General features: G+C 38.0%; 1 protein-coding gene and 1 long non-coding RNA gene across 3 annotated transcripts in view; one reads left to right on the top strand and one right to left on the bottom strand.

The window, feature by feature from the left end:
* LOC121511178 overlaps positions 1-12394 on the top strand; it is a 172779-nt gene that overhangs the window by 56583 nt on the left and 103802 nt on the right. The gene's annotated exons all lie outside the window — the stretch shown is intronic.
* Positions 9062-12394, bottom strand: part of LOC121511176 (cGMP-dependent protein kinase 1) — a 165228-nt gene continuing 161895 nt past the window's right edge. For both annotated transcript variants that reach the window (XM_041789771.1, XM_041789770.1), the window contains exon 18: positions 9062-10649. In XM_041789771.1, coding sequence (XP_041645705.1) covers positions 10551-10649 — 99 coding nt within the window. In that variant the 3' untranslated portion in view covers positions 9062-10550. The remainder of the gene's footprint in view (positions 10650-12394) is intronic.

Here is a 12394-nt window from a genome sequence, read left to right as displayed (position 1 = left end):
AGAGGCGGACATCAATGTGTAGGATATGCAGACCATTAAGGGGTGTGAAAAGTTTACCGAATTAATGGACTTCCGCGGCGAGGCCTTTCAGGGTTGACTGGCACTTTGAGATTAAAGGAAGCTCTGATCTGTCTCTGTCCTACTTGCCGACCCTTTGGGTCCCCCACAACAAAAAATGTTGGACCAAAAATACCCAGAAATATTCCAGTGAAGTCATAAAAGTCCCCGTAAAAGACAGCGACTTATGTAGCCTAACTCCACGGTCACAAGCACTTCAAGTTAACCTGCTCTTTTAATTGAGTCCCAATACAGTCAGTGCCATTGTACTTTTCTGGTGTTGTTGTCTAATAAATTAATTTATGAACAATAACGTTTCCTATTTCGCATTTGTATTTTTTTAGTTGCTCTGAGTCTAAAGTGCAAATCAAACAAAACTGCATTCGGCAGCTCCATTCGTCTGTTGTGTGTCGATATATTTAGAAAATCTCACAGGTGCCAAAGTGCGCATTTCTCTTTGAAATGGTTCGGCACTTGGACGTCACCTGCAGGTCCCGTCGTCTGTGATTGTAATGTGAGGTAGTATGTGCGCGCGCGTTCACGTGTGTGTGTTTATAGGTGAAGATGCGACATAGCCACCTGATGAACACACTGTAGCACTTTACTTCGTTTGAATTGCTGTATATCTTTTGAAGTGGAGCTTTTATCTCCACTTTACTAAATGTCAGTGTTGCTAAGGTGAGCTCCTTTGATGCACTTTGATCCCCTTTGATCTCACCGAGTTGTCACCCTGTTGTTATGGCTCAAGCCGTTCCCCTGTCCCCCAAACAGATTTGTTGTTCGAATAACACCGAGACCAGAGAAGCTGAATCATCTGCACTTACCGCTAAGTGGATGGCACTAACACCGGCACTGATTATTAGATCTCAGGCAACCTTAACTCATCACTTCACACCGGCTGCTTTGACTGGTCTGGTTTACCTGGAGCTCCCTCTTGTGGTGAAAAACGGAAATAACTGCCTCCACGTCTTGTGAAGGAGTGATTGTGTGAGTAAAAGAATTCAAGAAAAAAAAAAACGTACAGCTGTCCTTAAAAATCAGTCTAAGGCACCCTGCAGGATTTATAGCCTTTGGGTTTGTAGAAAAGAGGGTCAATTTTAGGATCAGACCATTAGGGGGCTCAGATCCTTAAAACTGTGACAAGCTGACCTTCTCGCAAGCATTGAGTCATCCTAAACATCTCATTTCACTGAATAACATGTTTTTCTTTTTAAATTAAGAACAGGCTAACACTATAATGCAGTTACTTGAGTTCTGTTCTGAGAAAATGAAAAATGATATGCTTTTTATTCAATTAATCGAACAGGTATTACCATAATCAAATTGTTTTTTATTCATTGATTATAAGCCAGTATGATAGGATTTTCAACTCCTGGTTGAGTCATGTTTTAAATGTCAACCCCATTATATCATCAAAGTTTTGAATGCTAGACTTTAACATGTGACATTACATCTCTGAAGTGTGTACACTTAAAATTATAACCCCACCACTGATGGTAAATGACATTCTGCAAGGCAAATTAGTTACAAGTGTTTCAAGCATGATATGGCATGACTTGAATTATTATTGATCCTTAGGGGTCGACTGATAAAGGTTTTTCAGGACTGATACTGTTTATTAGTAGTTCATGAGACTGATAACAATTGTTTGGAATTGACAGGAGTTCATAATGATGCACCAAATGTAATAAATTTGGCAAAAGTAAAATTGTGTGATCAATAATATGATAAAAAATACACAATGTCGGCCTTGCTCTGTCATTATGAGAAATGGCACAGAGCAACACAGTAGCGCAAAAACATGAAGTGATGCTCACTGTATCAATGGTACCCAGGAGTCAGTGTTTATTTGCTAGTACTCCTGTGATGTCAAACCAGACTTTAGGAATAAGTAAAATGGTGTAATCTGTGATGTACATAGTTGGTAATCTTTTTGTATCTGCTATAAACTTATAAATATATGCAGCAGTTTACTGAAGGTTGTAGATGCTTATGACGATTTTATCAGATGTAGCCTTTTTTATTCCACTTTGAGTTAGATTTAACACATGACATGGCTACTGCATCCCTTCTATGTCCTTTGAAAACATTCTCACTTTTTTCATTTACATTTCATTTACTTAACTGCTTTTCTTCTCTCCACACCCCTTCCTTTTCCCTTTTCTGTTGATAAAGTGACAAAAATGACACTCCGGTGTTTATCTAACCTTGCACTTTAAGGAGGACAAATCCTCAGACTTACCTGATGACCATGACTCATCACAGGTGTGCAAACAGGGGTAGTTTGAGTCTTTTTTTTTTTTTTTTCAAGATTTATTTTTGGGCATTTTTGTGCCTTCATTAGACAGAGGAGGACAGCGGATAGAGTCAGAAACAGGGTCAAGAGTGGGGGAGAGACATGCGGCAACGGCCGGACTCGAACCCCGGCCGCCTCCACACATGGGGAGCGCCCTTAACCACTAGGCCACTAGCTCCCCCAGTCTGAGTCATTTTGATGCCTCAAGAATAGACCAGTATGAGGTCCTATTTCATTTAATTTTGTTGGTTCATCATAATTTTCAGTTATGATGAGGGAACAAAATGACAAAGTAAAAGAAGCACAGGACATCCATAAGGCTGAAATAAAAATGCCATACACCAGGTGTAACTTTTCAGTTTTAAAACGCCCTCTGTTAGTGCTGTATCCATTATTTTGCTGCAAATCGTTTTTCATTCATTGCATGTTGTTGTTAACCAAAGGGAAAACCCCAGTTTATTTTTGATATATGGATATACCTAACTAGAATTTGCTTGATATGAAGACACTTTGGGGCTTTTTGAGGATCTTGGACCTTTCTGTTGGAGCCAAAGGTCATCCCTTTTGTCTTTTTTGGTTGTCTACATTCTGTGTTGATGCTATTCTATTTAGGGCTTGGCGATATATCGAGTATACTCGATGTATCCCGGCTTTTGCCACCCAGGATGTATAAAATTACTATATCACGAATATCCGAGTATAAAGTATGTTGAAGTTTTGAGCCATCAAATTGCATTTCTCACTGGAGTTTTGCTCACATCTCTCACAGCAGAGAGCTCACTCTCTCTCTTCCACCAATCCAGAAAACTCCTCTGCACATGCGCATCAGCAGCGAGAAGCAAGGGAGAGGAAGGTAAACACAGCAGTGTGGCTAGTTAGTGGGGAGTTAGCTGACTTTAGAGACAGAAACAGCACTGGATCTGCAGTGTTGACCAGTCGTTCAACTTTGAAAAGGAAGAAGTGGAACTTACGCAGTATTCGTTAAAATACGCCACAAGATGACTCCGAGATAACGTCAGCAGTATCACAACATGTCACTAAAGACATGAGCCCAGTGTTGTTGAAAAGACACTTAACCCAGAATACAAGATTTGCCTGGGCGCATTTTGCTGAAAACTCCCTGCCAGAGTCGTACAGGTCAGAGAGAAGACGGCCCAGCAACGGACAAATGTGATCCACATCTCCACAACAACAGAGCCTTATCTCAGCCTTACAGTTCAAAACACCAACAACGAGTAGTTAAAATGTTCCCGCCTCCAGACAAGCTTTTCCCCCATGATCACACAGGACAGTTCCTTGAATAAGGTCTAAAGATGCTCTCATGTTATGAACTTGTCAGAAACTGGTCCAGTGTTCATCAGCCCAGATAATGGACTGATATAATCACAGCTGTGAGCCTGAATGGAGGACTAGACTGCAGGATTTTGGCCATTTACTGCATATATGATTGGTGAGTTTTGTGTAGGTTTACTTCACCCTTAATGAGGAAAATAATCATTTTATAATCAGCAATAGTAAACATAACATAGAAAACATTTCAGGACTTTGCATACACTGTGAAATATCAAGTAATTCATGATTTATGTATTTTTTATTTATTAGTAAAAGATTGAATGAAGTCCTTTTAAAAATAAAACTGCTAAATTTGAGTCTATATTGATTTTTACTTTCTGCAAACAATTTTATTTAAAATCCTATAGAACAGTTTATTTTTATCACCAAACTAGTGTCATTTGGGGCTGAATTAAACATTATACAGCTGCTGAGAGGCCATTTCAAAATATCACAATATATATTGTGTATCGGGATATAGCAAAAATACATTGTGATATCAATTTTAGGCCATATCGCCCAGCCCTAATTCCATTCACTCTTGATCCCTGATTTCTATTAATATCAAATCTATAAGGTAGGAATGACATTAGACTGGACTGTGATTTCTATCTGCATTTTTGCACTGTACTGAGAATCTAATGGCATATATATAGTCTATATTTTGGGGGGTAGGGTGGGGCAATTATTTGTTGTTTCTGAATGCATTATGTTCAAGTGTGGGACCATAAATCTCATCTCATTTCAATCCCTGAAAGTAATTTTAGACATAGAGTTCATATTTGACACACACTTGCTCTGAGTATTTCTTAAGGCCTCTTAGAGCTTAAGGCAAAGACCCAGTAGCACTTCTGCTGATCTGTCTTCAAACAGCCTCTCCATGCTTTCAATCTGTCATTCCAAGTTCATGGGAAAGACTTAGGAGACAAGCACCACTCAAAAGTATTGTTTTTACTCTATAATTTTAAAAATCTTACACGTGGCACTCTGCAAAATCAATTTACAGCAGAATAAACAACAAAACACAAGGCAGATATCGGGTAACATTGCAGAAGGCGCTCAATATAAGACTGAAAACCAGTGATCTGTTAAGTGATGGCATACATAAGGCTTTGTGATCAACAGAACCTGCTCTTAACACAGTAAAACACCGATGGTATGCCTACAGATGAAAGATTCGTTCTCATTTTCAGAGCATTGTTTAATGATTTATGAATATAAATGTAAGCATGTCAGTCTGTGTGGATGAAATATGAGTGGAGCTTTTCTGCATCATTTAAAGCAGTAGTTCTCAACTGGTCTAGCCTCAGGACCCACCGACTTCTCCTGAATGAGAAATGTTGGCCCAAATTTCCCAAAACTTTTAACCACTTAAAAATGTTGCAGTTTTGAGCTGAACACTTTGTCTTATAACTACATACAAGCTTCATGCTCCCTGTCCACACTGCGATCTTCTGCCTTTTCCATTTAAATAATGGGACCTGTAGTGCTTTTATTTTGAATAAGACAAGGAACTCTATTGCTTTGCACTGACCATCATTTTAGCCATATTATTTTGACTGTGTTGACACAAGCCCGTGTACAACAAATGTCAATCACAAATGTGGATATCATTGATGCACAACTATCTCCATTGGTAAAGCAAGCTAAAGAGAGAGAGATGACAGTTTAAGAAAAAAAAATAAGAAAATAGTCCGGTCAGACACTCCTGGTCCCTTGTCATCTCTGTCTGTCCTCATCCTTGTCTATGTCCACAGAGGGAAAAAAGGAACAGGGTGGGGGTAAAAATGCCACGTAGCATTGCACTGCATGACTCATGGGCTGTAAAGACACTATAATGAAATATTAAAGTAATGAAGCAGATTTTTTTTTTTTTGTTGATTCTCATGACACATGCTGTAAGAGACACTGTAGAGATCGGCTTAAACAAATGTTATTTTTTCACAAAGAGCATTATAAAAGCCCTGAGTACATGCATGTTTTCAATGTAAATGTTGGTGTGGAATCCTGAGAAAATGACACTTGGACCAACAATATGTAGAATTTTTGCTCTGAAATATATATATTAATTTAAAAGTTACCATTCTTATGTTATATTTATTTTTTAAATTGAGGTGATCTCACGTATTTGCAAATGTTTTCAAAGCAACAGAGATGTTGAATTTTTATGACTGTAACAGGGCATGTCTTATGGTGTCTGAGTTTAACCCCCACCCCCATACCCAGTGGGTTCAGGCTAGCACTGCCCAGCACCGTTGACCTCTGTGTCCTACTTCTCAATACTACTTCTTGTTTTGAATTGAGGACTCTGACTAAAAAAAACAGCACCTCATAAGGCGTTTTGTTTTCATTCTTACATTTCTTAGACTGAGGGAGAAAAGCATATAAAAGTGCACTGCTTCCACATTGGTGTGTACTTTTAAATGCTTTTCTCCCTCATTGTAAGAAATTCATGAATCAAAACTAAATTTTGGCTTGAGTTAAATAACGCTTTACATACATGTGTCAGGCTTTGTGAAGTGCAGTTTTATTGAACAGTCCTCAATTCAAAACAAGAAGTTAAAAGTGGAGATGACAGAGTTAAGCAGTGTTGGCCTGTACTCTTCATATTGTGTTCTTGTTTTAACTTGGAGCTCCCTGTACATACCGCGGTTAAGTCACAAGAAAACCAGCTTTGTTATCCCAAGATAGCTAAGTTGAGATCTTGAGAAAAAGAACTGCTGGATGTACTAGGGCGGGCACCCTCTAGTCGGTTGGTCATTGGTCAATGAGCCCTTGTCCATCCAAAAACTTATTTTCTGAATATAGTGCTTTGTTCTGTCTTGACAGTAGTTCTGTCTGTAAGTTACACATCACAGCCTGGAAGAAGTGAGTGTTTACAGTATTATTATAAAACAGTAAAAAAAGAATTAACATAAGTATTTGTAAATTATTCTGAATAGTTATTGTGCTGTGATCACCAGTTCATATAGCATATGTTCATATAGTCCATATTTTTGGTAATCATGGGCAGGTGCTGGTTAAAAATTACTATGCTGGTTAAAGCTTTATTTAGACTGCCAGCCAGGTTGCACTGACTACCCTGTCACTGATTAACTGATGTAGAGATAGAATGCTTTTTAAAAAAGTTAAACCACTCAATTGATAAGAGCAAACCATCTCGGTACTTTTCCCACATGATGCAAGCCCCTTTCTTGTTGAAAACGTTCCACCTAAATGATGGGGGAATAGGAAAGAAGGAGTCTGGCAATTTGAAAGATTAAAATATGAAAACCGTACACTTTTAAGGTTATTAGGAGCCTTAAAGCATTGGTCAGTGAGTTAAACATAAAAATGATGATGCTTCTGAACCAGAACTTGGATCTAAACATAAAATAAAGCTATAGCTGCATGAGTGTTCAGGCTCTCTCTGTCAAACTGCCCCATCTTGTGACTGAAGGTGTCATGAACTAGCATCACATAACTTGTGTGTGTATCTCAACCATGTTAAATGTGTTGGATCCTAACGTTTAAAAGGTGTTGCTAAGAGTGAAGAATTTGTTAACAGGCAGGGAGACTACAGCTCCTACTGTCACAGAGCAATCACAGTCAGGGAACTTAACACCGGCCCCAGTTTTGGCCACTTCACTCCCCTCTAATGATACTGAACTGCTCTTATCAGTTGGTTGGTACAAGTGTATAATTTCAGTCGGCCATGTCTTTCTTTGGTGGACTACAGCCCTACAATGTCTACGTTATCACAGAAAAATGGCATAAAAATGAAATATATATGGATCAATGTCTGCTTAGAGCTTCTGTAAGTCAAGCACTTGTCCACAGTTTTTCCAGGCTTACATTTATGACCCACTGTGAACAGCTTAGCAACCCACTTTGGGGCCCTGACCCACCAGTTGAGAACCACTGATTCAATAACAATGCATTATGATCAGTGCTATTGTGCCGTCAGAGATTGTCAACAGCAGCTAAGGATATTCATTTTATGAAGGCTGCAAATCATTCCCGCCATCTCTTAACAGCTCAGATTTCATGAGTAGACGTGACAGCTGTCTGAGCTTTGATTTATTCTTCACTTTATATCCAGGCAGTTGTGTTTGACTTCATGAGACTGTGTCAGATATATAGAGAGAAGCATGTCATTGCAGCCATGTCACGTTTGATATATATGTATCATTTTTTCTGTGAGATAAATCAAGCAGGACTTTAATTTCATACACTTTGCCAGCCATCAAATGTCAATAAAAATTCTCTTTCTGCAGTGATTAATGTGTTTATTAGATATAACAAAGGATGAGAAGCAGCCATCTAAGAGGACATGTCAGTTTTTGAGGTGTATATGTGTTCATGCAGCATCAAAGAGGACTTGGGATGTTAATTTTGTATGCCATTGATTTAAGGCACTTGGATGTAGTCGGATTTTATGTTTTGACTTTGGGATGTAAGATGGGATGATCATGGAGCTAGTGAGCTAAGTTTCACAAAATATATCATTAGGGATGCACGATATTATCGGCAGTATATAGGTATCGGTATCGGCCGATAAAAGCTTAAACGCTAATTATCAGCATCAGCCGATGATAAAATTTACGCCGATCTGTACGGCCGAAAATGTGACGTCATAATTAAGCGCATGTTGTGCTACATGACAATGCACGAAACGAAATGGCAAAAGCAATAACAAACTTCTGTATGCCAAGTCTCCCGTGCAACGCAGACACTCTGCAGGTGTCCTGTCTCCAGCATTGGAGATGTGGGTGTCACCGGGTTGTTACAGAGCTGTTAACAGTGAAATGCCCATTAAACTTTGTTGCTTAGTTAGTTTGTGCTGTTTAAAGCAGAATCAGGAGAACTACTTCAGTTGAAGTTTTATTTCTTTTGTTCATCTTGAGTCTCAAAAATTTAAAAGCATATTTAAGCTCTGAACTATAGCTGATTTTTTTGCATTTAAAAATCTGTCTTTTTCTTGTTTATATTTAAAGCCCTTTGTCAGGAGTATGTCAGGGAGCCATCCTGCAAACTGGCTGAGTAATAAGGAGAATCAATCTAAATTTATAAGCTATTTCTTTTTTGCACGGTGGAGCTCAGTGTCAGCAGGTTATTTTGCTGCTTTTTATTGCCCTCAAAGATACAGATGACTTTGGCTGTACTGTTAAAAATAAATTTAGCATGTAATGCCAATGCAACGCAAAGACATTACTGTAAGTTTTTCTTTTTCATTTTCATGGCTGTATTTGAAAAAAAAAAAGCATCCTTCATTTCTGATGAAAATCAAATGTTTTGTCTCTGTTTCTTAATAAAAAAAATAGACTACCAATATTTAAAAAAACTGTAGTGCAGAATGGAATTGGTGTTTTTTACAGTGGAAAAAGAAATGTAATTTAATATTGGTATCGGCCAACATGAGTTTTAAAATATCGGCATATCGGATATCGGCAAAAATTCAATATCGTGCATCCCTATATATTATCTTTTTAACCCTTTTCATTTCACATTTATGACATTTCAGAGTGGTAATGATAAGTTACTGCAGCACTGTGATTGTTTGAATGTAGTCAATTTTGCCTCCAAAGAGTAAAGTTAGCCTCTACGGATGAACTTCACTTTGTTTAAAACCCTTGAGAACACCACTGAGCACAATGTAACATGGTGTCAAGTGATAGCAAACAATTTTCCACTCAAGTTTACAAATTGACACAAGTCTCCAATTTTCTAAGGGAGGAGGTCAAGTACATTACAAAGAAATCAAGCACAAAAAAATCACGATACGAAAACAATAACCAGTACTGTCATCCCGCCATCACTAATCATAATTTATCATAACAGCACCAAAGACATATAAACCATGTTCACAGTTATTTCAGAAGCAAACAGAGGGCCAGGCATTTGGGTGATTTAAAGAAAACTGATGAGGTGTAGGTAGAGAAGCATTCATGTGTATGATTAAAAGCATTTAAAGAACAAAAATGAAGTTTAAATAAGCTCTAACAGCTGATTCTCTCAGTTAATGGTCTTAAGTGCATAATGACACAATGCTTAATGGAGATAGTAGCTGACATTTCATGTGTGTCGGTGTGTGATTCTTTAAATCTCAAGCAGGGCACTTGAAGAGTCAAGTCTCTTTCCACTGAATGCACAGTGTTTGTGCTTTTCAAGGTAGATATACTAAGTATCTGATTTGTGAGAGTGTTCTCTCTGAATTCAAATACTTTGTACCGTACATGCTGTTTGCAGTATGGATGTTAAATAAGAAGAAAATCAGTGACATTCAGGTTAGTCTTGAGCACTTGATACCAGTTTAACTTGCAAACTGTGGTGTGTAGATCTCTGAAGACTGCAGCTTGTCAAAAATAGAGAGCAACTGCAGAAACATCTCCCCATGTCCACCAAATGTTTCACCCAAATATTGCAGAGAAACAAACACAGAAAAATAAAACCAACAACCAGCATCCTCTTTTTTCAGCAGTCCATCTTGTTTGTCTTAAAACCAAAAGTTAGACTGCTGTTCCTCCGCCCACTAAATCCCTGTTCCCCAGAATCTGGCTCCATAATCAGCGTCTGTTGTGTTGTGTATGTATGTGTGTGAATCCCTGCACCGTCTTTCCTTTGCCTTTAGAGCCGAGAGAGTAAGACAACACTGAAGAAGTGCTACAGCAGTCCCGTTATAAATGCTTGATCCAGAGCCACAGTGAAATAAAGGCATATCGGTGACCCAGAGGGGGTTTGCCATTCATCCATTTATCTTCTTTTCCATATGCTCTCTTATATTTCAAAGAAGTTTTTCTTTTTCTACAACAGCCACTTCCTCATGATGGCCTCCAAGCCAACAAAAGAAGAGTTTCTTTTGGTTTTAAGGTGAGAGAGGAGGATTTCAAAAATCAACGTCCCAGCCAGAGTTGTCGTCTGGAGGCGGGTCCTCGTTGTCCTCTGGGAAGCTGTCAAAGTTACTCGTGTCAACTGCTGATGTGACCTGAAGGGAAGACAGGGGGAGTGATTAGCAAGTAATCCACAAAAGGATTCTTTGGATTTTGCACCTGCTAAATCTGTGCAAATAAGTCTAAAAGACATAATCTAATTCACAAAACACAAGCAAGGGTTGAATGCTACCTTAGTGTAACTGTGCTGCAGAGCAGATGGCATCTTGAAATGAGCCATCATATGGTCATTTTGGAGGAAAAAAATGACCCTTATGTTCAGATGACTCATTGCAAAAAAAGCTCCTAATTCACAAACATCAGTGCTAAAGAAGTTAGAGAGATTAAATTATCATCTGCTTAGAGTTGATGGTGTTTGCGTATTTATAAGAGAAATCGTTATCCTGATAAGGAGAACTATTACAATCTGTGTGACTAAAACAAATAATGGTTCACGCATAAAGTCTGTAAATATTGCTTGTTATAATTAACTTAGCCAGGGATAACCATAAAATCCAAAAAATGAATTGCCCTGTATACAAACTGCAGTCTGTTGGCGTCTATCAGATAGAGAAAAAGTTTTAAACTGTCTCCCTGTGTGAAAGGGTGTTCAGCAAGGTCCATGCCATGCAGTTTCTGTGTACCTGTGATGCTCTTTTAGTATCATCTGTTCCATCGGTTTGGAGTTTGCACATATCATTAGCCCCATAGTATAATTGCTGAATTCATATTTTAATTGAGATCTTGGCCAGCTGGGATTGCTGTGAAGTAGACTCACAGTGCACGCATTGCTCTGCTCTCCTTCGCTTAACACTTGTTGTCTTTTAGTACTCCACATTTACTTTACAGGATACTCCCATTTTCTTTTAATGCAGGATTATGATGACTTAACAAGGGAGAAAAGATGATAAAAAGTGGTGCCCACCCTTGCCAGCCTGGTCTGCTTTGCTATGTGTCTCAGCAGATTGTGAGCTGTGATGCAGCTCTCTGAGATACATATATATATATATATATATATATATATATATATATATATATATATATATATATATATATATATATATATATATACAGTGCTTAACAAATTTATTAGACCACCACCTAAAGTAAGGTTTATGCCACAGCTGCCCTAAATTAACAGCATTGGTAATTACCAAAATCATTTTTTATGTCTTGCAATGGTTAATACACCAACATGTAGAAGCTCTTCAACCCAAATGACATTTTTAATGCTAAAATGTCATTATTATTCTTATCCATGAATTTTCAAATTTACTGATTTAAAACTGAAAAAATAGTAAAGCACATTATTATTTCTTGATTAATATGTCAAACTATAGTTATTTACTTGCATTCCTAAACAGAAAAATTCATTTTAGTGGTTGAATGTTATGCTTGATTCATTTCTGACTTCTCAGAGAAGCCCAGTGAGCCGGCTCAAATTTGGGTATAAAAAGGTGAAATCAGTTTGAAATTCCTCATTCTCGTTCAAAATGGTAAAATGCGAGAGCTCACTGAAAATGAAAGTGCCTGCATTAAAGCACTTCATGATGCTGGATGGTCTCTGACACAAATATGACAGGTGGTTTGTTAAGCACTATAGATATAGATTATATATAGATTGAGGCAAATTTTCAGTCATGTCAGGTTCAGGGATGTATGTTATATATATACAGCTGTGCCTGTGGTCATGGTCACAAGTCTCCACATTTTATACTAGAATATAGGTGCCACCAGTTTGTATGACACGGTACTTAAAGTGTGTCTTTACACTGGATTTGATGGTAAATCAGTCACAAGT

The sequence above is a fragment of the Cheilinus undulatus genome, linkage group 6, assembly GCF_018320785.1.
Source record: "Cheilinus undulatus linkage group 6, ASM1832078v1, whole genome shotgun sequence".
NCBI classification, from domain to species: domain Eukaryota; kingdom Metazoa; phylum Chordata; class Actinopteri; order Labriformes; family Labridae; genus Cheilinus; species Cheilinus undulatus.
This window is presented reverse-complemented; position numbering and strand designations above follow the sequence as displayed.